Below are 26,248 nucleotides of genomic sequence, written 5' to 3'. Positions count from 1 at the left end.
CAAGAGCATTCTCTGAGTCTTTAATTACTACACTACTACAAAGTAGAAAACAGTCCACAACCCAAATTTACACTAGAATATGGAAAAAATTTCTTCAATTCCATACAGTACCTCATACAGCAGAAGTTCCGATAATCCCAATCTTGGAATTTCTGCAGAAAGGGAAAGACTTAGGCTTAGCAGTAAATACGCTAAGAGTACAAATATCGGCATTAGGAGCACTATATGGCCATAATATAGCAGGCAACAAGTGGATAACTCGATTCATTACAGCTTGTGAACGAATAGCTCCAATCCACATACCCTCCGTCCCTACATGGGATCTAAATCTGGTCTTAGACGCCCTAACGGTAGACCCCTTTGAGCCGATCGACACAATACCCTTCAAATACTTAGCACTTAAAATGGCCCTCTTGGTAGCACTGACCTCAGCTAGAAGAGTGGGTGATATCCAGGCCTTGTCAATAGATCCACCTTTTTTTCAAGAATACCAAGACAGATTGGTGTTAAAACCAGACCCTGCCTACCTGCCAAAAGTGGCAACAAAATACCATAGATCTCAGGAGATACTCCTCCCAACCTTCTATAAAAATCCCTCTACTCCGGAAGAGCAGAAGTTCCATACTCTGGACGTCAAAAGAACTGTCCTAAAATATATTGAGAGGTCCAACAGTTGGAGGCAGAGTAGGGCCCTATTTGTTTCATTTCAGGGCTGTAAGAAGGGGTATGGAGTCACGAAGAGCACCATTTCCCGGTGGATCAGAGAGGCCATTCGTTTAGCCTACTCCGCAAAAAACGAAGATCCTCCAGGGAACATCAGGGCGCATTCCACCAGGGCAATGGCAACTTCTTGGGCGGAAAAGGGAGATGTTCCGATTGAAACTATATGTAAGGCGGCAGTTTGGTCATCCCCTTCTACCTTCTATAACCACTATAGACTTGATCTTTCATCAACCTCTGACTTAAGCTTTGGCAGGACTGTCCTTGGCACGGTGGTCCCACCCAGGTGATGGTCTCTGGAATCTCTCCAGTGGGTGCTGTCGTGGCGAAGAGTAAAAAGCCGGATTACTTACCGGTAATGCTCTTTTAATGAGTCCACGACAGCACCCGCTCACTTCCCTCCCTAAAGATATCAATAGTTAAAGTATATCAACCAAATAATGGATAAGAAAGATGTTAAAATAAGAGAACATTGCCTAATCCTTGGCGGTCCTTCTGGTACTCTGAAACGTAAAACTGAGGAGGAAAGGCGGACCGCCCCTTTTATCTTTCCTGTAGGGTTTCCTGTTCCAAATGGGCGGATCCGATACCTCCAGTGGGTGCTGTCGTGGACTCATTAAAAGAGCATTACCGGTAAGTAATCCGGCTTTTTGTTTATTTTTTTTAAATCCAGAGATATGGGCATTTTTATTTAGTGCTAAATTTTAAGGTCTTTGCCAAGGGGGCGTTGCTCACAGGTAATTATGCAGAGCAAGGTAAGCCCCGTCCCACAGAGAATCCGTTGAGTAATGTCCCATTAGTAAAGAAAAACATAGGGAATACTCAGTGGTCCAACAGGAAAAAAGGAAGAGCAAAAACTGGCCACTTTTGACCTGGTGACAGGTGTTGTTTAATATGTGATTGCCAATGACCCCTTTTTAAGAGCAATAAAGTAGAATCCATATTCTTGTTAAAATAATAGATACAAAAATAATAACGGAAAACTGCATATTGCAGATATGACTGGCTCTGTGTTCCTGCACATACTGCAGGTTCTAGGAGTTGCCTACATTTACTTGCACTAGTCTGAACCATGCTGTCAGTGCATTTTCACATGGTCCATCAGTACACTAGTGTGTGCAGACACTCCAGTTATTATTGGAGCCATATGCTGTGTCTTGAGCACACGGCAGCTCACTGACCGAAAGTACATCCACCGCCTTCCATAAAGCTTGGTTATTCATGATACTGACATTGTCATGCATGTGACCTTCTTTGTAAAGTGCTTACATTTGCCAATATATTTTAGACAGATAGGCAAGTCTCTGCAGAACATAGTTATTCGCAGTACATTCACAGTCACCGTGGCCTCAGGGGTTTCCTTACTTACTCACTGAATGACACTGTATTGACTAGGTAGAAGGCACAATCCCCACAGGAACCATTAGTCTTGAGTCTCTTATTTAATTTGCCAAGAGTGGAAATCTTTTAATTATAAAAGCACTGGTTGCCTTGAGCTGACTACACCAATATTCAGTAAGAAAAAAAGGCATATTAATCTTCTTGTTATACTGAATTTCAAAACTAATTTTGTCTGATTTCCACTTCTTTTTATGTGTATGTCTTTGTTATGCAAATGATTATCAACCATCTTTGAAATGTAATTCCCTTGACACCTTTATATCTTATATCTGTTGCTGCATGGCTGACTACTTAGCATTTTCATTTACATGCAAATGAGGTGTTAGGTGCTATGGGAGTGACAGAGCCTTTCTGGAACACTGTCATCCCTTATTGTTTCTCAGCCTTGTTAGCTTGATTGACAGCTCACTGTCTGATTTCTTTGCCTGGTACCTGCCATTACACAAACATTGAGCTATCAATCAAGCTAGAGAGCCTGGTGCTGGTTCGGGAATCAATTTTCGGAGGCAGAGACTTGCTAAGTGCTCTACCACACCTATAGCACTTACCAGTCCATTGTATAGTCTGTAATTCACAAATAGATAGTTTGTGCAAATTGGACAGTATTACACAAACAGGGTCCTACTGTGTAATGAGCTAGCCATTTATAGTAAATTTCCTGCATAGTATTACAGTCCATTATAAAGACACAAATCTTGACTCACTTTAGAGCTTACATAGATATTTTGCTACCCATTTTTACTTTTGTATAATACCCCTCACTTATATGCAAAATCTCTATACAAGCAATAGGTCCTCACCATTCATGGTGGCACCAAATACTCTCTCAGATAGACAAAAAGCAGGAGAACACCAGTGTAAGGGCTGTATCAATGCAAATTGCATCAATAAACCTTGACTTTTAACAATAATCAAAGAACTATGCTCAGACAGCTATGCTCAGACAGAGGCAAAACTACACAAATGCAAAAATGACTGGTAATAAAATGGTGATATGCTGATAGGGTGCCCGGGAGTGGCAGTGCCGCATACTGAAGGTTACGTCTCACCCATTCGCTGCAGTAGAGATGACCCAACTAAGCGACAGGAAAATGAGGCTAGGGATAGATGCTGATTAACTGATATGTCCTGTCGTGCCCCATGTAGTGACTCCCACCCTAACAAGGGCAGTACCCAAGTATAGAACCTATATCTGGAAGAAGAAGAAATACCCTTAAGTCCCTCCCTACGTGTTTCAGCCTCTAAAGCGAGGGATCATCAGGGGAGTGTACTTATAAAGGAACAAATGAAATAAATATGACGGGTATAGATCAGGGCCTTGCAGTGTCCATACACTCCAGTAGAGGCGTGCAGAGAGCTGCACTGCCTCAGAGACATATTGGCCCTTATCTGTGCCCGTCATATTTATTTAATTCCTCCTTTTACAAGTACACACCTGTGATGATGCCTCATACTGGTGCTCTCCTGCTTTTGTCATATGCAAAATCTCCTTATATCTTCTGCTGATTATGGTCCCTGTCTTTTGGGGACACAACACAGTTCTTCAATGTCCCCCCAGGCCCGTTTTAGTTCAGCCACAGTGTTTTCAACTTTGGTGGCACCACTCGCCACACACATGTTCCATAATGTGCACACACCCTGACAAGCAGCTATACTATCAGCATTCTGCACAGTCGGTAATGGCGCGGTCATGGGATCTGACACTGCTGGGCCCCCCAGAGCTAGAACACCTATACTTTCTAAATGTACATCTTGTAGTCCAGAAGAAAGGGGGATTACTGTACTTTCCTTTATAATAACCATTAAGTAACTAAGATTCATTGCAACGTTTGATAAGTCTTTTTATGATGTTTTTCTTTTGCAATATGCTTCTTCTGCAGGTGAGAGCTGGGGTCATGCAGCTAACAACCGTATCCTTCTTCACTGGGAAAGATTGCAGAGGTCAGACTTTGACGTACATTATATGTGCTAGCTATAACTCCTCAGTGGAGATCAGATTTATGGAGCTATGGTTCAGGCTGCTTTAGTCATACAGTATATTTTTTCATAATTTACATATTTTACAGGGGTTTTTTTTGCAGTATATAGTGAAGACATAACGTCATCACTGAATGGGACTAAATGCAGCAGTATAGGAATGGTCAACACTGTGTCGGTTATGAAAGGGTGCGAACACTATTGTGTAGACTTTCTATAAGCACTTGCATCATTCTGTGTGGATTCTCATGCAGGACAAAGTCATTCCTGCTTTAATGTCACAGCATATAGTGAAAATCTCATTTGAAGCCCACTCATATACTGATCTTCATAGTAGTAGCAAGATGGAGTTGACAAGGGCTTTCCGTAGGCCCCTGGCTGTCATGGAAACATTTCAGAGATTTGCAATTGCACCTTGAGGTGCCAAAGGGCACCTTTAAGTGAACCTGCCAGCAGGATTGTGCACAATAACCTACAGGCAGAGTCAGGTTGGCACAGTTTTACTGTTTAAAATGATACCTGGGGTAATGAAATCCTTCTTGTGGTTGTTGTGTAACCTGTATTTGTAGTTTTCAGTTAATAAGATTCTTGTGCTCCGGGGCAGCCTGTGGGGGTCTTCATGTGGTGCTCTGCTTATACAGTTAGGTCCATATATATTTGGACAGAGACAACATTTTTCTAATTTTGGTTCTAGACCTTACCACAATGAATTTTAAACAAAACAATTCAGATGCAGTTGAAGCTCAGACAGTTCAGACATTCAGCTTTCATTTGAGGGTATCCACATTAAAATTGGATGAAGGGTTTAGGAGTTTCAGCTCCTTAACATGTGCCACCCTGTTTTTAAAGGGACCAAAAGTAATTGGACAGATCAAATAATTGTAAATAAAATGTTCATTTCTAGTACTTGGTTGAAAACCCTTTGTTGGCAATGACTGCCTGAAGTCTTGAACTCATGGACATCACCAGACGCTTTGTTTCCTCCTTTTTGATACTCTGCCAGGTCTTCACTGCGGTGGTTTTCAGTTGCTGTTTGTTTGTGGGCCTTTCTGTCTGGTTTAGTCTTTAACAAGTGAAATGCATGCTCAATTGGGTTGAAATCAGGTGACTGACTTGGCCATTCAAGAATATTCCACTTCTTTGCTTTAATAAACTCCTGGGTTGCTTTGGCTTTATGTTTTGGGTTATTGTCCATCTGTAGTATGAAACGACGACCAATCAGTTTGGCTGCATTTGGCTGGATCTGAGCACACAGTATGGCTCTGAATACTTCAGAATTAATTCGGCTGCTTCTGTCCTGTGTCACATCATCAATAAACACTAGTGACTCAGTGCCACTGGCAGCCATGCATGCCCAAGCCATCACACTGCCTCCGCCGTGTTTTACAGATGATGTGGTATGCTTGGGATCATGAGCTGTATCACGCCTTCGCCATACTTTTCTCTTTCCATCATTCTGGTAGAGGTTGATCTTGGTTTCATCTGTCCAAAGAATGTTCTTCCAGAACTGTGCTGGCTTTTTTAGATGTTTTTATTTTAGCAAAGTCCAGTCTGTCCTTTTTATTCTTGATGCTTATGAGTGGCTTGCACCGTGCAGTGAACCCTCTGTATTTACTTTCATGTAGTCTTCTCTTTATGGTAGAATTGGATATTGATACGCCTACCTCCTGGAGAGTGTTGTTCACTTGGTTGGCTGTTGTGAAGGGGTTTCTCGTCACTATGGAGACTATTCTGCGATCATCCACCACTGTTGTCTTCTGTGGGCGCCCAGGTCTTTTTGCATTGATGAGTTCACCAGTGCTTGCTTTCTTTCTCAGGATGTACCAGGTTTTTCTGTTTTTGCAGCTTAAGGATGGCTTGTTTCACCTGCATGGAGAGCTCCTTTGACCGCATGTTTCCTTCACAGCAAAACCTTCCAAATGCAAGCATCACACCTCAAATCAACTCCAGGCCTTTTATCTGCTTAATTGAGAATGACATAACGAAGGGATTGCCCACACCTGTCCATGAAATAGCCTTGGAGTAAATTGTCCAATTACTTTTGGTCCCTGTAAAAACAGGGTGGCATATGTTAAGGAGCTGAAACTCCTAAAACCCTTCATCCAATTTTAATGTGGATACCCTCAAATGAAAGCTGAATGTCTGAACTGTCTGAGTTTCAACTGCATCTGAATTGTTTTGTTTAAAATTCATTGTGGTATTGTCTAGAACCAAAATTAGAAAAATGTTGTCTCTGTCCAAATATATATGGACCTAACTGTATATTCATAATTATGGCTTATAACAGGTCACTGATCCCTCACTGATCTGCCTCCTAATTTACATACTGAATTTAATGTTGTTTCACATTTATCAGTCAGCATGATACGGGGGATTATATGCATGTTTTTGTTTTATTTAGACTTAGGGTAAGTTCACACTAAGCATTTTTGTATTTTTTTATGCGTTTTTATCCAAATTTTCAGCTGCGTTTTACACTACCAACAAAGTCTATGAGCTTTCAGAAATCTCATGCACACAGCTTGTTTTTTTCTCATCAGTATTTTGTGCTTTGCTTATTTTTTTGCATAATGGAGCATGTCACTTCTTTCAGCTTTTTTGACCCATTGAATTGAATGGGTGGTGAAAAAACGCACCAAAATGTAGGTATCAGGTTTTTCTGTTTTTTTTTTTTTGTGCCAAAACCTGATTCTGTAGAATAGAACTTTTTTTTTCCAACACTAAACTTTATCAGCATGCACAAGAGACAGATCTGGCATGCCTAAACCGCACAAAAAAAACAGCAAAAATCGCAAGAAAAACCAAGGAAAAAGTTTTTTTCCTACAGATTCTTTCTGCCAAGAGATCAGGTTTTGCTGCAGAAAAAAACACTGAAAAAATGCCTAGTGTGAACTTACCCATATAGTTTTGTTTAAGAAAATGCTTTGTTTTTTCTCTCTACCAAAATGGCGCCTGTGCAGTAGCATCTATCTGAACGCTATAGATGCCACTGCGCAGGTGTGGCCACTGGCGCCATTTTTTTTTTTTTTTTTTTTTTTAAAGTTCTTAAACAAAAATATATGTCTAAGTAAAACGAAAATATGCATACCTTTCTTCAACATAGGCGCCACCACCTATCATAAGCCCATACAGATGAATATGTAAGCAGAGCACCACATAAAGACCCCTCACAGGCCCGCCCCAGAGCACGAGAATTTCATTAACTGAAAACTACAAATAAAGATTAAACAACAACCACAAGACGGATTTCATCAGCCCAGGTATCATTTTATTCAGTATAACGGCACCGACCTGACACTGTCTGTAGTTTACTCTGCACAATCCTGCTGACAGGTTCCCTTTCAGAGACCCCCACCTCAGGAATGAATCGCTTAAATGTCTGTCAAATATTGACAGTGTCATCTCAGTGGCTGAATAGCAGCAACCAGAGCTGGTGCCAATCGCTGCTGTTAGAGGCAGGTTTTGGCTGTGGAACATATCTTTCAACCTGCCATGTATGGAGCAAGATCAGCTTCTGAGCCCCTACCCTACATACGTACCTGACGTGTGATGTACATGTATGTCATGTGCTGAATCAGTTAATATCAAGTAAGGAAACCTTTCAAAAAGGGTGATGTACCAGATTATGGTTGCAATATCAATCTCCATCAACGGAGAGATGGTTGGCTGTGAATGACAAACTGATGGTACGCAGAGCAAATATAAGATTTTACATAGGTTCATGACTGTATATGTACAAAGATCCATAGTGATTAGTAAATGAAAACGGGAACTACAAGGGTGACGGGTGCACTACATGAATGGACATGAGTAAATTGTAAACAGGTGCTGCACCATGCTTAAAGAGATATATGCTGGAGAGAGGAAAGGCAAATGCATGGAAGTAGCGCACTCCAGAAAGAAGAATTATGCAAAAAAAAGGATAAATATATTAACTGAATGACATATAAAAACACCCGAAAAGATTAAACACATTTAAGAACAATACAAAAGCAACAACACAACTACATTCCTGGTATAGATTTAATGTCAAAGTCAAATGAAGACTATAATAATCAAGAGGATCCATCTGCTTCCGTTTGCAACTGATTCATTTTGGACATAAATTCTATTTTCCTTTTCCTGTACAGGAACAAACAAAAGAAATTCCAAAATGCAGATGTGAACCCTTCCTTACCTTACTCATGCACTATGTATAATCATTTGCACCATCTTTTTACCAAAATGTTTCTTCATTTCTGTGTTTGTATTCATTTACTTTGCTGAAGAGAGGAAAGACAGCACACTCCAGAAAGAAGAATTATGCGCCGACCACCGGGAGGCGCTGATAGCAATCCGACATTGACAACCATAGAGGTCTGCTGGAGACCTCTGGTTGTCATGCCAACCCATCGGTGACCCGCGATCACGTGACGGGGTCACCGATGGGCGGGATTTCCATTTAACAGGTTAACAGCTGCAAGTGGATCGCGATTCCATCTGCGGCTGTTACAGGCAAGTGTCAGCTGTTCAAAACTATGCCAGAGCCCACATCAAATGGAGGGAGTCTGACATCGGCATACTATTATGCCCGATATCGGTAAGGGTTTAAAAAGCTGTAATCCCTAAACCCTTACTCCAATTACCGAAGTATGCGAAAAACCTCAAATTCAAGCTGCACTTTAAGCCCATATTGGTTATATAACTGTGTTTTGCATATGTTTTGGTAAACAGCTAAAATTACAAATCTTGTGTAAGGCTATGTGCACATAATGCATTTTCGCTGTGTTTGTTCCATGCGGAAATGGGCCAAAAACACTATGGAATCCTTATGCAAGCTAATTCAATGACAATCCTGAAGGGTTGTGCACATAATCTGTAAATTTCCTTAAGTATTTGCAGTGCGTTTTTTTCTGCAGCATGCCAATGCTTTGTGTTTCTGCAGCGTTTTTCACCCATTGACTTCAGTTGAGTCAGTCAAATCCACAGCAAAAACGCAGGTATACAAATGTTTGCCGATTTGATGAGTTTTTGTTTAGCGTTTACCAGCTTCTTATGGTGTTTCCCACGCTGTCATCTGTGTGACAGCATGGGAAACACCGATGCGGTTTTTCTTATAGGCTGTAACGCTACCACGGGTAAGACCGTTGGTTAGAGCACTGTGGGTTCATGCTGTCAGATGTCAGCGTGATCCTGCAGCCGTGACTGCGACCCGCAGCCGTGACCTGCGGTAAACAGCTTACCGTAGGTCAGCAGGCGTGGGCTGATAAGATTACTGCTCCCATCGGGCTACGTCTGCTATCACTGATAATAGTGACAGCAGGCGCCGCTGATGGGAGACATAGTCTCACAGTTGAAAAAAAAAAGTTAAATAATTACATACACATTCAAAGAAAAACCCATTATACTCAAAATAATAAACCAACATATACTCACCTGTCCGCCCTAGTCCACGGAATCCCGAGTGTCCCATGGCGATATAACATGTAGAACAGTCACATCCGGAGATGTGACTGCTCTACCAGGCCATAGGCGGTACACTGTGGGAGCGATTATCTCCTGTCAGTGTATCACTGAGCTGCTGTGAGAAAGTTCACCAGAGTTCATCAGCTGATCAGCTCTGGTGCTCTCACTTACGGCACAGCTGCGTGAGAACTTTCTCACTCTGCAGTGGTGCCATAAAGGAGATCACTGGAACTTATCAGCTGATGAACTCCGGTGACCTCTTTCACTGCAGAACAGTGATACACTGCAGGAGCGATTACCTCAGTGACTGCTCTCAAAGTCATCAAGATCGTTGTGTGTCATTATGGGTTACCTTTTCTGCAGACAGGTGAGGATTATTGTGGCTTATTATTTTATTTTTGTTGCAAGAGATTTTGGCTTCGGTGGATTAGGCGTTTGGTAAGTATAGTTTAATTAAGATTCATTAAAGGAGTCTGTGTCATTTTCTTTCGTCTCATTGGGGGACACAGAAACCGTGGGTGTGTGCTGCTGTCACTAGGAGGTTGACACTATGCATGAAAAAAATGTTAATTCCGCCTCCGCAGTATACACCCCTCTGACAGGCTGTAGGACAATCCGTTTTGCTTGGTGTCAGCAGGAGGTGGACAGGGGTCTCTTGCAGACCCATGCCTACCTCAATGTGTATCGTACCTTTTCAGGTAACCATGGAGAGATACAGAGTAGAGCTGCTACATCTGTACTCCCACACCGGGATCATGAGTATGGTGTGTACTGCCACCCCGTATCCTCATGAATCCCACGGGCAGGACCCTATCCCCTAACACAGGACTTGTGTTCAGGTGGCAGCTCCTGGTCCTGACCTTCGTCTCCCATCAGTCGCCCACCAGAGCCTGATGATCGAGAGAGACGCCCTGCAGATAAGGTTTGGGACAGCAATCTTTTCATACAGATAACCGACCCCTGTTACTGGGTGAACTGGAGGTAAGAGGCTGCAGCTTTGTGTAACCCACTTACCAGCCGCTCTGACTGAATGTGACCGCTGTAATCCGCACTCGGGCTTACAGCCCAGGGCTCTATACTTATGTTAAGAGCCAACACTTACTTTCAAGCACTCGGTGCAGCACGGTTCCAGCCTCCTCCCGTGGCGGTGTTATGGCCCTGGGCTCCAGCAGGAGCCCAGCAAGGCCGACGCTAGATTCCGGCTTCCGGCAGACTCCGCCCCCCGTCTTCCTCTTCCTGTACCAGCACCATCTTGGTGCTCCAGGAGGCCAGAGCAGGGCCCCGCCCACCGCTTCCGGGCGGGGATTTCATAAGGTTTCTGGCAGGGTTGTTCACCTCGCTCTCTCCCCCTCATCAGCCTTCAGGTGGCAGCTGCGGCGGGCACACAGGTTGTGGGTATGTGAGTACTGCACTACAGGTTGCTCCCTCACTCCGCTTTTTACCCCCGATGGTCGGCACCAGGTAAAACCTGTCAGTATGCCCAAGGGAGAGCAGTCCCGCTCCTCTTCATCCGCTTCAGTGACCTTGGTCAAATATTTTGTATGTACCAAATGCAATGTCAGGCCTCCTTCAAGTCAGTCCTCGCCACTCTGCTCAGATTGCAGTAGACCTACGGTGTCACCTACAATAGAGAGCAGGTGTAGCCCCCCGTTTTGCCTATCAGAGCTCCCACATTACCCCTGGAGCAGGAGGAAGCACCTTGCCTGCCGCCCAGGGGCCATGCATCGCCACGGGACACAGCGAGTGTCCAGGATGGGCCTCTTCCTTATCCAAGTCCGTGGCCGACCTTACCAGGGTACCAGAGACCTTGGTAACGGCGCTTAACAGATTGCCACTTCAGGCTCCAGTGGACATAGGAGCACCAAAGGAGCCTCCTTTCGGGCCTTCTAGAGACCGTAAAAGGTTTAGACAGGACCATCAACCCAGGTTCCCTTCTCACTCGGTCTCACCGCCAGAATTCCTCTGGCTGTCTGCCTCCTCCCGGTCCTCATCCCCGGAATCAGGCGAGGCATTATCAGAGACACACTCAGAGGAGGGTTCTGAGTACGGGCCGGAACAGTCCCAGGTCAAGGATATGGTTCAGGGCCTCATTGCCACAGTCAATGAGACCTTTTAACATTGAGGTCGCCACATCAAAACCTAATGATCAGGCTTTTTCATTTAAGCGCCATAGGTCCCCCTCTAGGGTTTTCACCTCCCACAAGGATTTTGAGGAAGTGTTGGCCAGGGAAAGGGAAAACACAACCAGGCGATTTCAGAGAGGAGGTCGTATCCCTTCCCTCCAGATCTCACCGCCAACTGGACCGCCTCCCCTTCGGTGGATCCACCAGTGTCCAGACTCGCTACCAATACAGTCCTCCCACCCTCCAGTGGGGCAGCCCTAAAGGATCCCAATGATAGGAGGATAGAATCCCTGGCAAAATCTGCCTTGAGGCAACAGCCGCCACATTGTGTCCAGCCTTCACCTCAGCTTGGGTAGCTAAGTCTGTTACAGAATGGGCCAAACGGCTTAGACAGGGCATAATGGCCGGGGCACCACCAGCGCAACTGGCAGAATTCGCAGATCAAATCTCCCATGCCGGAAGGTATATGGTATCAGCAGCCCTGGATGCCGTGTCTTGCGCAGCTCAAGCATCCAGTAACGTGGTAGCTGTCCGGCGGACGGTCTGGCTAAAGGCTTGGCAGGCTGATTTGTCCTCAGAGAAATCACTGACCAATCTGCCATTTCAGGGCATTCGGCTCTTTGGGTCAATGTTAGATCAAATCATTAAGGATGCAAGGGGGTACACGCTTACTTCTCCCTCAGGCCATGCCTCCTCGATATGTTTTCAAATGTAGGGCTCAGCCCTTTTGCCGTACCCCAGCGACAGGCACTTATGCTCAGGGCCCACAGAGGTCGCAAGCACCGAGAGATAGGAGGAAGGTATCCTTTTGGGCCACCCCTTCATGGCATTCCCGCAGTTCCAACAGCAGAACTACCATGTCAGGGCCGGGCAGAGCCACTTCAGCCTGACGCCAGCAGGGAGTCCAACTCCCTTTCCAGTACCTCTCCCAGACTAGGCCGCCTTCTCCTCTTCAGAAATATCTGGCGGAGTTCAGTAGAGGATATCTGGGTAAAGGAGGTAGTATCGACAGGATGCAAGATAGACTTCAACGTGCTTCCGCGAGATCGCTTCTTTCTATCGCAACCACCAAAGGACGCTGCTAGGGCTCAAGGTTTTCTGCGGCAATCGACTCTCTCCTCAACGCAGGAGTAATCGTCCCCGTTGCCGAGCAGGAACGTTTTGCCTGTTTTTACTCAAACCTGTTTGTGATACCAAAAATGGATAGCTCAGTTCGTCCCATACTAGACCTCAAAAGGCTAAACAAGATTGGTCCGCTTACGCCATTTCAGGATGGAATCGATTCGGTCGGTAATTACGGCTATGGAGAATCAGGAATTCCTATTTCCATAGATATCCGGGACACCTATCTACATGTCCCCATTTTTCAAGGACATCAGATGTTTCTGCGTTTTACTGTCCAAAAGCAGCATTTCCAGTTTGTGGCCCTGCCATTTGGGCTGGCAATAGCCCCCAGAATTTTCACAAAGATTATGGCAGCGATGGTAGCTATATTAAGGGTCAGAGGCATAATATTGGTACCATATCTCGACAAGTCGCCCTCCTTCGCTCAGGCCCAGAAAAATCTAGTGGTAGTTTTAAACACGCTGTCCCGGTTTGGTTGGATCATAAACAGGGAGAAATCTCACCTAACGCCAACACAACGCTTAGAATTCTTAGGAATGGTAATCAACACCCGCTGCTCGAGGGTCTTTCTCTCAGAAAGAAAGTGGATTACCCTCCAGCAGGGAATTCGCTCTCTGTTGAAATTCCGGCTTCTATCCTTTCGCGCTGCCATGAGAGTCCTGAGAAGGATGGTGGCAGCTTCAGAGGCAATACCCTTTGCCCTGTTCCATTCCAGGATACTACAGAGGAATATCCTCCTTCAGTGGGACAGGTCCATCTCTTTGCTGGATCGCCCCTTCCTCCCTTCCATTCAGACCAGGGAGTCCCTCAAGTGGTGGCTGACCTCCACCCTCGTTCATCTGGGACGGCCTTTTCCCACTGTCCACTGGCAGGTAGTAACTACAGATGCCAGTCCCCTGGGCTGGGGTGCGGTATTCTGTCACCTGACGGTCCAGGGAAGATGGTCGAGGCAAGAATCCTCACTATCAATCAACTTTCTAGAACTGAGGGCGGTCTTCCTAGCACTTCTACATTTGGAAAGATACCTCAACAACCAGCCAGTCCGGATTCAAACGGACAATGCCGCGACGGTGGCATACATCAATCAACAAGGGGGAACCAGAAGTCCCAGGGCACTGGCTGAGGTATCCAGAATCTTCGACTGGGCAGAAACCGCAATTTCGGCAGCTTTCATTCCCAGCACAGACAACACGGCCACCGACTTGGGGCTCGCGGCAGGAGAATGGTCCTTACACCAGGACGTGTTCCGTCAGATATGCCAGCTATGGGGGGCTCCAGACGTGGACCTCCTGGCATCGCAACAGATCAGAAGGGTCCAACAGTTTGTCTGAAGATACCGCAATCCTGTAGCAGTAGGGGTCGACGTGCTGGTCATTCCCTGGATACAGTTCAGACTCCCTTACCTGTTCCCTCCCCTTCCTCTCCTGCCCAGACTGGTAAAAATGATCAAGGCGGAAGGGGTGCCGGTCATATTGATCGCCCTGTACTGGCCCAGGAGGGCCTGGTTCGCAGAAATTATCAATCTTTTCGCAGGCACCCCCTGGAGACTCCCCGACAGACCAGATCTCCTGGCTCAGGGGCCGTTTTACCACCCGAATTCTTGGTTGCTCAATTGGACGGCATGGCTGTTGAAACCATGATACTGAGAGCAGCGGGATTTCGGACCATTAATCCCAGGATTTTCGGACCATTTCAGAGTCATTAACACAATGATCCAGGCTAGGAGGCCATCCTCTTCCAGGGTCTATTATCATTTTGGCTGGTGTGAGTCTAATCACATCACACCTATGCTCTGTTCCCTGCCATCTGTCCTAGCTTTTCTCCAGGCTGACCCTAAGTTTCTTGAAAGGCCAGGTATCTGCTCTCTCTATTCTTTTTCAAAGGAATTTGGCCTCCCGCTTACAGGTTAGGACCTTTCTGCAAGGAGTGGCACATGCGGCCCCTCCTTACAGATCCCCTGTGGCTCCATGGGATCTTGACTTGGTCTTGGAAGCCTTGACAGGTTCACCCTTCGAACCCCTCCAGGAAGCTCTGATGTCTTTGCTGTCCTGGAAGGTGGTATTTCTCGTAGCCATCACCTCTATTAGACAGGTTTCAGAATTAGCGGCTTTGTCCTGTCGCCCTCCATTCCTAATTATGCACCAGGACAAGGTTGTTTTGCGGCCTCCTCCTAACTTTCTTCCCAAGGTGGTATCGGCCTTCCACCTGAACGAGGATATAATCATTCCGTCATTTTGTACCGCTTCAACCGATCCTCTGGAGCGTTCTTTGAATAAGCTAGACCTGGTCAGGGCGATAAGGGTCTATCTGGCCAGGACCGCTCCCTTCAGGATGGCAGACTCGCTTTTTGTTATCCCCAATGGGGTGAGAAGAGGCCTGTCAGCCTCTAAGGCAACAATTGCGCGCTGGATCAGAATGGCAATTCTGGAAGCCTACCGTGTGAAGGACAGGGTGTCCCCTGCTGGGGTCAAGGCCCATTCAATCCGGGCAGTGGGCGCCTCATGGGCGGTGCACAACAAGGCATCAGCCATGCAGTTGTGCAAGGTTGCCGCATGGTCGTCCGTGCATACCTTTTCAAGATTCTATAAGGTCCATACCTATGCTTCAGCGGACGCCAGCCTAGGCAGAAAAATCTTGCAGGCGGCAGCGGTGAGTTCTCCGACCTGAAGGAAGTTTCTGTCTTTTCCCACCCCAGGGACTGCTTTTGGACGTTCCACGGTTTCTGTGTCCCCCAATGAGATGAAAGAGAAAACAGGATTTTGGTTGCTTACCGTAAAATCTGTTTCTCAGAGTCTTCATTGGGGGACACAGTGCCCTCCCATGATTTTGTTACCTGTAATGATTATATGACTGACTTACATGATAATGTCTCCTCCTACTGCTTTTTCACTAACTGATTGTCCTACAGCCTGTCGGAGGGGTGTATACTGCGGAGGCAGAGTTAACATTTTTTTTCATGCATAGTGTCAACCTCCTAGTGACCACAGCACACACCCACGGTTTCTGTGTCCCCCAATGAAGACTCTGAGAAACAGATTTTACGGTAAGCATCCAAAATCCTATTATTTCAAATAAAGAACTTTATTCTGGGTGTCTGTGTTTTTATACAATATCACTATGGGCTTACTAATGGATAGGTGTCTAATAGACGCCTCTCCATTACTAATCTGTGGGCTTGATGTCACCTGACAATACCAAGGTGACATCAACCCCATAAATATGAACCCCATTTTCCATCGCTACAGGGCAAGTGGGAAGAGCGAGGCTAAGTGCCAGATTTGGCGCATGTTACAGATGCGCCTTTTCTGGGACAGCTGAGAGCTGATGTTTATAGTCTGGGAGAGGCCAATATCCATGGCCCCTTCCTAGGCTATTAATATCAGCCATCAGAGGTCTGCCTAGCCTTTGTTAGTTAGATTTTATAGAGGGACCCTACGTCATTTTTTTTTCTGGGGTCCCCTTCTAAACTAGCCAGTAAATACTAAGCAAACAGCTGTGAGCTGATATTAATAGCCAGGGAACCTTTATGGCTATTGGCTCCTTCCCAGAATATTAACATCAGCCCTCAGCCGTCGGCTTTCCCTCTGCTGGTTGTTAAAATTACGTGGGAGCCAACACAATTTTTTTCTTTCCTTAAAATTAACAGTTGCTGTCTCGTTACAGCCTTTGCTCTGTTAATGCTCCTGCATAGGCTGGTTATCAATGTGTGTGTTGGTTAGAGCCTAGAGTTAGAGCTAAGTGTCAATGACAGCTGCTGACACCAAGCCCTAATCCCATTACACTGATGCCATACTGCATCAGCATGAAAAAGGTGGTGTTGAACCAACAAATTACATCACAAAACTTTTATTAAATATCTTTATTTAGCTCAAAAAAGCCTTCATTGCTGTACAAAAACGCATACAAAAACGCGTGTTTTTGCCGAAGCGTTTTTCCTGCCAAGAGATGCAGAAACCTTGCACAAATTTCTGCAAGCAAATACTCAACATACGCACATAGCCTAACCATCCACGTATTTCTAGACATAACTGTTTATTAGTCTTTTTATTTATTTTTTTTATTTCAGCTCTGTTATAGGGCTGTTTCAGTTCTTTATAATTTATCTCCACCCCCCCCCCCAGCAACTATTGTTGAAAGGTTAGACGTCCCCATACACATTAGAGAATTGGAAGAATTTAAAGGGGACCTGTCACCAGTTTTGGCCTATATGAGATATGGCCATCACTTTTCAGGGCTGATATACAGCATTCTATAATGCCGTATATCTGCCCCAAGTGCATGGACTCTTTGACCTGTCCCAGCACCAGGCAGAGAAGTACACCTGCGCAGAAGCACGGTACCAAGGAGTCTGTGTGGATGACGTAAGGACGTGTCATCCACACGAAACAAGCAGGAGGGCGGCATCGCAAGAAGATGGGAGGCACCGGACCAAGAAGAGCAACACCCCTCTGACCTGACCGCCCCGCCGCTGAGTATAATAGAAGTTATTTTTCTTTTCTTATAGGTCTGGTTGGGGGCTTTTATACAGCATTATAGAATGCTGTATATCAGCCCTGAAAGATGATGGCCATCACTTATATCGGCCAAAACTGGTGACAGGTTCCCTTTAATCCTATATTTATGGACGGCTTGGAATAACTTCATTGCCTTAGTAATTATGTAATGTGAAAATTGTTGACTAAGCACATAACCAAGGACTTCTACTTGATTAGCCAGGAAAGGCACAGGAAGAACTGTTATATAGTCAATGGGAGCAAGGTACTCTCAGAAATTCACATTTTGTGTAGCAATGTTGTTCCACAATGCCATTAACCCCTTTCCAACATTGGGCGTAATTGTACACCCACGTCGAACTCCCTCCCTTTGATGTGGGCTCTGGCACTGAGCCCACGTCTTTCACGGCACATGTCAGCTGTTTTGACACACACACACACACGTATATATAATTTATATTTCATAGAGATATAAATAGCAGAATAGGTGAAAAATCAATTGTCGGCATCTGTAAAATCATTACAGAACCCGACAGGATATGAGACTTGGTTTACATACAGTAAACCATTGCATATCCATTATTTTTTTTATATGTCACCTCACTAATAATGTTAGTAGTGTGTGTGTGTTAATTTTTGGAGCTGTAGGTGTTAAATTAAAGGATTAATTCACGGAGCAAAACTGGCGTGGGCTCCCGCCCAATTTTCTCTACCAGTGAGGGCAAGCCAGTGACTGAGGGCAGATATTAATAGCCTAGAGAGGGACCATTGTTTTTGGACCCCCCTGACTAAAAAAAATCTGCCCCCAGCCGCCCCAGAAAAGGCGCATCACTTACCCGCTCTCTTCCCATTGCCCTGTAGTGGGTGGCATATGGGGTAATAAGGGGTTAATGTCTCCTTGCTATTGTAAGGTGACATTAAGCCTGGTTAATAATGGAGAGGTGTCAATAAGACACCTCTCCATTATTAATCCAGTAGTCTGAAAGGGGTTAAAAAAAACACATTAAGACAAAAGACTTTTAATGAAATAAATAAACACACATTTTTTACATCTTTATTACACTCCCAATCCATTCGAAGCCATCGTTCTCCTGTAAAAAGTCCAAAAAAAAAGCAACAATATCCCATAAATGTCCGCCGTACAGTCAAGTCCCACGCCGCAGTCCATCTCAAGGGGTTAAATAGTTTACAACCGGGACCGGTGCTAATGCGACCGGCCCGGCTGTAAACCACGGAGGAATGACTGAGAAGCTGCCTTCGCAGCCTCCCCACCTGACCGGAGATAAACTGATTAGCGTGGGAAAGTTTCTGAACATTTACCCACGCTGTCAGTTCACCGCGGGTCAGGCAGGGAGTCTGCGCAGCCTAAGTGACATCAGCGGTAGTCACTGAGGCTGCGCTGACTCCCCGCATATATACTGTATATATTTTTTCACGAATATTTGAGGCCATGGATCCATTATATGTCCATTTTGCAAGCCGGCAAGAAAATATCACCAAAAGGATGTCACACGGATGCTTACATGTGAAAAAATCGCATCCGCACATTGCACACGGATGACATACAGATCACTGTTCATGAAGCATTTGTGCAATTCTCGTCCGTGAAAAACAGACCATTTTTTTTTATACGTCTAGTGTGACTCCAGCCTTAAACAGACACTCAGGAAAACAGCTTTACAGTTGCTTAAGTTTATTACTGCAGCCTACATGAACAATGGGGTAGAAAAGTACATCCTGTTTGCTACCTTTAAATCAAACACAAAGTTATTCACTACTACCTTTAATTCTGTCTCTTTTTGCAAAACAAAAATGTCAGTATATAGGATAACGACAGAACAGTCTGAAATCTGAACCTATGAACAAGATTCACTACCCACATTAGTGCTCTTTGGAGGCCACTATTAAGAAATCCAGCGATTCCATATTGCTACACTGGCAACGTAACAATTGGCCCTTTATTTGTTTGTTTCTAATGCGTCAGCTTTGAAATGTACAAAACATCTTTCATCCTGACTTTATTCTGGATTAGTACGTCTTTGTCTGCAATAAGTTGCCTTGGAGTCCGCAGAAGAGGAAAGCCGTGAAAATGCTTTTACAATACATAATTTGTTCAGCTGAGTAGAATGCCGCTGTCCAAGATTGAATTTACAGGAATACTTTGCATTCTTAACACGATTCTCTTAGCTGAGATTTTCTTTTTGCACTTTTCACAATGTGTACTGTCATGCTGTAAAATTGTGTCAGCATGTCTAAAATATTCAGAAACGTAGAATTATTTGTGGAACTGCCTCGCCATTTGTTTATCAAAGGTGAATTTAGGGGAAAAAATAACATTGATAAAGCATGAATATATGGATGGATAACCATCAACAGGACAAGCAAAGACATTGTGCAGAACTTGTACTAAAAAAATTGAAGAAATGTACTGTGGGTCATGTGTAGAAACATTGTGTTTTGACTGGAAACCATAGTTATATGTAGTAAAATCATAAAAAATTCACTGGCGCTAAACACATGGTTTTTGGGGGGGTTCTAGCTGTCTGTTTGGGTGACAACAACCACCTGTTGTTGGGAAGTTGAAAGTAAAATATAGTAAAATAGGTAAAAGTCCAAAACGGCACTCAGAAGCCAATCACTGTACCGTTAGTGGTACAACAAGTCCGCAAGAGAGAAGAACGTTAGTCTTCACATAGTTTTCCAAGGGCCAGCATACAAGAAAATGCTGCTCTTGGAACCATGCTGTGAGAAGGTACAATTAATGTCGCCAGAAATATGGAAATGCATGAATCCACAAAATATGCCGCTGCGGAGATTATATAAATTATGGCCGTGGTGTGCCGTATCACCAAGAGTCCGGTGTCATATGAAGTATGTGGCCACTGTAAATGGGTGTACTTGCTTAAAAAAAAAAAAAGTTGGGTGAGGGCTTATTTTTTGGCTGCCGAGCTGAAGTTTTTAATGATACCATTTTGGTGCAGACACTATCTTTTGATCGCCCGTTGTTGCATTTTAATGCAATGTTGTGGCGACCAAAAAAATGTAATTCTGGTGTTTTGAATTTTTCTCTCGTTACGCTGATTAGCGATTGGGTTATTTCTTTTTTTATATTTATAGATCGGGCGATTCTGAACGCGGCGATACAGAATATGTGTATATTTGTTTTTTAATGTTTTATTTTGAAAGGGAGATGATTTGAACTTTTATATTCTTTTTATTTTTAAAAACTTTTTTTTTTTTTTTTTTTTACTTTTGGCATGCTTGAATAGTCTCGACTAGAAGCTGCCATAAACCTATTGCCTCTGCTATATACATCTCTCACACCCCTCACCCCAGCAACAAACGTGGTGGAGGAGTTGGCTTGCTCCTCTCCGATACCTGCTCCTTTACCCCAATTCCTTTACCACCCTCTGCTACTCTTCCCTTGTTCGAGGTGCACTCCATCCGCATCTATTCCTCTTCCAACCTCCAACTGGTTGTCATCTACCGCCCCCCAGAACTAGCCATTTCCACCTTTCTCGACCACTTCACCACCTGGCTACTCCATTTCCTTTCTGCTGACATCCCCACCATCATCATGGGCGACTTCAACATCCCCACTGACACTTCCACCCCAGCTGCCTCTAAACTTCTATCGCTCACGGCTTCCCTTGGCCTCACTCAATGGTCCTCTGCGGCCACTCAGAAAGATGGTCACACACTGGAACTTATCTTCACCCGTCTCTGTTCCCTCACTAATCTCAATAACTCACCCCTCCCCCTTTCTGACCACAACCTACTGAAATTCTCATAGAATCATAGAATCGTAGAGTTGGAAGGGACCTCCTGGGCCATCTGGTCCAACACCCTGCTCAAAGCAGGATTTGCTAAATCATCCCAGTCAGATGTCTGTCCAGCCTCTGTTTGAAGACTTCCATTGAAGGAGAACTCACCACTTCTCGTGGCAGCTTGTTCCACTCATTGATCACTCTAACTGTCAAAAAGTTTTTTCTAATATCTAGTCTGTGTCTCCTCCCATTCAGTTTCATCAAATTGCTTCTAGTCTTTCCTTGTGCAAATGAGAATAAAGTTGATCCTTCTACAGTGTAACAGCCCTTTAGATATTTGTAGACAGCTATTAAGTCTCCTCTCAGTCTTTTCTTTTGCAAACTAAACATTCCCAAATCCTGCAACCTTTCCTCTCCTACTGTGCAACCCCCGCTCCATAAACTCGCTCACCCTCGCAGGAATCTCAAACACCTTAATTTACAATCACTCTCTGAGTTCCTTCTCCCTCTTACAGACATAGCTTCCCTTCATGACACAGATGCTGCTGCCACTTTTTATAACCCCTCAATAACAGCAACACTTGATTCGGCTGCCCCCTCACGCAGAGCAAAACTCGTACAATCAACAGGCAGCCCTGGCTGACCAGACTGACCAAAGAACTGAGACGGGTTTCCAGGGCTGCTGAGCGGAGATGGAAGAGAACCCATTCTACTGAGCACTTCAGCGCATACAAGCAGTCCCTTGTCAGCTTTAAATCCACTCTCTCTGCCGCTAAACAAACTTCGCATCTCTCATATCCTCCCTGTCTCACAACCCTAAACAACTCTTCCAACACTTTCAACTCTCTACTCCGTCCCACAGCACCTTCTCCCCCTCCTCTCATTTCTGCTGAAGACTTTGCCTCCTTCTTTAAGCAGAAGATCGACAAGATCAGACAAAACTTTGGCCCGCAGCCCCCAATGCCCCTCTTAGCCGCTCAGCCCTGTTCTGCAAAAGCCAGCTTCTCCACCATGACAGAAGATCAGCTCTCCACCCTTCTGTCAAGATCACACCTCACCACTTGTGCCCTCGACCCACTCCCGTCTCACCTCATCCCTAACTTGGCCACAGTCTTCATCCCATCTCTAAAAACTTCCACCTGATGAAGACGGATCCTCCGTCGAAACGCGTTGTGGTTTAACCCCATCTCTTGTCTGAGTCTCTTTCCTGCGCTCCTAAGACCGTTTCCATTTTCTCATTCATCCCATCTCTAACACACCTCTTCAACCTTTCACTTACAAATGGTGTCTTTCCCTCATCCTTCAAACATGCCTCAATCACACCCATCCTCAAAAAGCCCTCCCTTGATCCATCCTCTGTGTTTAACTATCACCCGATATCTCTTTTCCCTTATGCCTCAAAACTACTGGAACAGCATGTATATCTTGAACTGTCCTCCCACCTCTCCTCCTGTTCCCTCTTTGACTGGTTACAATCTGGCTTCCGACCGCATCACTCAACTGAAACTCCCCTAACTAAAGTCACTAACGACTTACTAACCGCCAAGAGCAAGCGACACTACTCTGTCCTCCATCTCCTGGACCTGTCCTCTGCCTTCGACATCGTAGACCATTCCCTCCTGCTACAGACTCTCTCATCTCTTGGCATCACAGACTTGGCCCTATCCTGGATCTCATCATACCTAACAGACCGAACATTTAGTGTCTCCCTCTCACACACCACCTCCGCACCTCGCCCCCTGTCTATTGGTGTTCCTCAAGGCTCTGTCCTAGGACCCCTACTATTCTCCATCTACACCTTTGTCTTGGGACAGCTCATAGAATCCTTCGGTTTGCAGTATCACCTCTATGCCGATGACACGCAGATCTACCTATCTGGACCCAACCTCGCCTCCTTACTGACTGAAATCCCACAATGTCTGTCTGTTATCTCAGCCTTCTTCTCTGCTCGCTTTCTCAAACTGAACATGGACAAAACAGAATTCATCATCTTTCCCTCATCTCACTCTACCCCACCACCAGACCTATCCATCAATGTCAACGGCTGCTTTCTTTCCCCAGTCCCTCACGCTCGGTGCCTTGGAGTGATCCTCGACTCTGCGCTCTCTTTCAAACCACATATCCAAGCCCTCGCCTCCTCCTGCCGCCTCAAACTCAAAAATATTTCCCGGATCCGCTCATTCCTCAACCACAAAAACACTAGTGCATGCTCTTATCTCCCGCCTCGACTACTGCAACCTCCTACTCTCTGGCCTCCCCTCTAGCACTCTGGCTCCGCTCCAGTCCATCCTACACTCTGCTGCCCGACTAATCCACCTGTCTCCCCGCTATTCCCCAGCCTCCCCCCTATGCCAGGCCCTTCACTGGCTTCCTATTGCCCAGAGGCTCCAATTCAAAACCCTAACCATGTCATACAAAGCCATCCACAACCTGTCTCCTCCATACATCTGTGACATGGTCTCAAGGTACCTACCCGCACGCAACCTTCGATCATCTCAAGATCTCCTTCTCTACTCCCCCCTTATCTCTTCTTCCCACAACCGCATAAAAGACTTCTCCCGTGCTTCCCCCATACTCTGGAACTCTCTGCCGCAACACATCAGACTCTCACCATCAACGGAAACCTTCAAGAAGAACCTGAAGACCCACCTGTTCCGACAAGCCTACAGCCTGCAATGATCCTCGGTCTACTGAACCACCGCATGACCTGTTCTACCCTCTCCTACTGTTTCCTCACCCATCCCTGTAGACTGTGAGCCCTCGGGGGCAGGGTCCCCTCTCCTTATGTACTTGTGTGTCCCTTGTCTTACACATGTTTATTATACTTGTCTATATTTCCCCTTTTCACATGGCGCTATCTAAATGCATAATAATAATAATACAGGTGATAAACAGATTGCCTATATGTAGCAGAATTGCTCACTTGCTATGAGCGCCAACCATCGGGCGGCGCTCATAGCAATCTGGCAGTGACAAAGATATAGGTCTACAGGAGACCTCTGGTTGTCATGCCAACCCATCGATGACCTGCGATCACGTGATGGGTGTCACAGATGGGTGGATTTCCGGTGTGCTTATCAGAAGCTCGTGTTAAATGTCGCTGTCAGAGTTTGACAGTGGCATTTAGCGGGTTAATAGCAGCGGGTGGATCGCGATTCCACCCGCGGCTGTTAGAAGCACATTTCAACTGTCCAAAACAGCTGACATGTGCCGGGAAACATATGGGCTCAGCGCTGAAGCCCACATCAAAGGGAGGATGTCCGACATCGACGTATTATTACGCCCAATGTTGGAAAGGGACTAAGCGCTCGTTCACACCATTGATGATTCTCTCTTCCGAGAGAATTGGAGTGATTATGGTAATGACACTCGGCTCAAACACTGATCAGAATTTGAGCCTAGTGTCAATTTACTGTTATCCCATTCCCCCATGTGAGAGACATAGGTGCGGAAAAGATCGAGAACTTATTTTCTCCATCTTTTCATTGTCTGTGTCCTCATCAATCAAGATGTTTTACATGCACCCATAGACTTGAATGGCTGCGCACAATCCAATTTGTGGAGCCAGTCGCGGCATCCTGCCATTTTTTTCTCGTACCGAATAGGCATGAGAACAGATATTGCAAATCTGTACTGCCCTATAATCTAGCATTGAGCTGGTTGATATCCAATAAACATCGGAGAGCACTCGTCCGAGTTACACACTTGTGTGAGCGAACCCTAAGGGTTAAACAATTATTCTAATTTTCTGGAGCACACTGCTCATTGCCTCCTGTTACCCTGAAGTGTAGCGAGTGGCTTCAAAGACCAGGAGAGGACTGAGAGGATCAGTGATCCTCCTGTCATCAGTGCATGACAGAATTTGTCAGCGGTGATATTGATGTATTCTGTGATGTGCTGAAGACAAGAGGCACACATAACTGATTATCTCCTCCTCTCTAAAACCCCTAGCAACACTTCTGGGTGGAGCAAGCAGAGACCACAGACAGGAGGCAATGATGAGAGGGGAACCTGCCCTCACGCTGTGTGTGTTTCAGCGACTACTTCATAGTCAGCGTGCATGCGTAGGGCCACGATTAGGGTTCAGGCAGCGCTGACTCTGGCCAAGCATGCGTTGTCCATCAAAATCTGGGAACTGCTTAGTGTACAAATTGAGGGGACGGAAAGGTTCACCAAGCTTCAAGTCTTTGGCCTCGCGAAGGGTCCACTGAAGCCACCTCATTTGCATATGGAGTAAAATGAGTTTTAAGTCATTACAGCAATGAAATATATACTTCTTATACAATTGTTATAAGGGCTGTCCCTTTATATAACTGTTTAATTTGCATTTCTGGGGTTACAGACTACTTTTAAACTAAGTTTTCTCTGAAATACCAGAGTGATTCACAGAAAACATACCCGTCTGCAATGTGCAATCTGGCTATGTTTCATGCTGCCTGTGGTTTGGGCAGTATGACTCAACTGACCGATTCCCTTTAAAGCAGATTATGCAGGTCTGCTACACAGCACGGTAATGTGTTCTCCCCATGTGCAGCCCCTGTAACTGATTTACATAACATGTTAGGCTATGTGCCCACGTTGCAGAAATGCTGCGGAATTGTCCGCAGCATTTCCGCAACTCCCCGCCGCGGGTAAAACGCATGCGGAATTCACATGCGGTTTCCCGCAAAACACAAGCGTTTTGCAAGCGTTTTTAGCTTGCAGCATGCTAGCGCTTTTCCAAGCTTGGAAAAGTGATTGACAGGTTGGTCACACTTGTCAAGCAAAGTGTGACCAACTTTTTAGTATTGATGCTGCCTATGCAGCATCAATAGTAAAAGATAGAATGTTAAAAATAATTAAAAAAAATAAAAAATATGGATATACTTACCTCCTGGCGGCCTCCAATCTCCTCAGCGGCGCTGCCGGCAAGTTCCATTCACAGGCATGCTTTGCGAGATTGATCTCTGATGACGTAGCGGTCACGTGACCGCTATGTCATCAAAGGTCATTTTGCCGTAAAGCACGCCTGGGAAACACCGCTGAAGACTCCGGGGGTCGACAGAGGGTAAGTATGTCCCTATTTTTTATTTTAATTCTATTTTTTACAGGAATATGGTACCCAGGGCATGGAAGAGAGTTTCCTCTCCTCCAGACCCTGGGTACCATCTGCACATGAAGCACTCACTTTACACATGGCGGGCATATTCACATGTGT

The 26,248-nt window shown here is 45.3% G+C and overlaps 1 protein-coding gene across 4 annotated transcripts in view; it reads left to right on the top strand.

Moving 5' to 3' along the window:
* RAD51C (RAD51 paralog C) overlaps positions 1-26,248 on the top strand; it is a 97,738-nt gene that overhangs the window by 55,145 nt on the left and 16,345 nt on the right. For all 4 annotated transcript variants that reach the window (XM_073574388.1, XM_073574382.1, XM_073574377.1 and 1 more), the window contains exon 7: positions 4,002-4,062. In XM_073574388.1, the coding sequence (XP_073430489.1) occupies positions 4,002-4,062 (61 nt within the window). The remainder of the gene's footprint in view (positions 1-4,001; positions 4,063-26,248) is intronic.

The sequence above is a fragment of the Dendrobates tinctorius genome, unplaced genomic scaffold, assembly GCF_039654945.1.
Source record: "Dendrobates tinctorius isolate UK_male_01 unplaced genomic scaffold, ASM3965494v1 ptg000007l, whole genome shotgun sequence".
In the NCBI taxonomy this organism is placed as follows: Eukaryota; Metazoa; Chordata; class Amphibia; order Anura; family Dendrobatidae; genus Dendrobates; species Dendrobates tinctorius.
The sequence above is the reverse complement of the archived record's forward strand: the minus strand, read 5'-3'. Positions and strand labels throughout refer to the sequence as shown.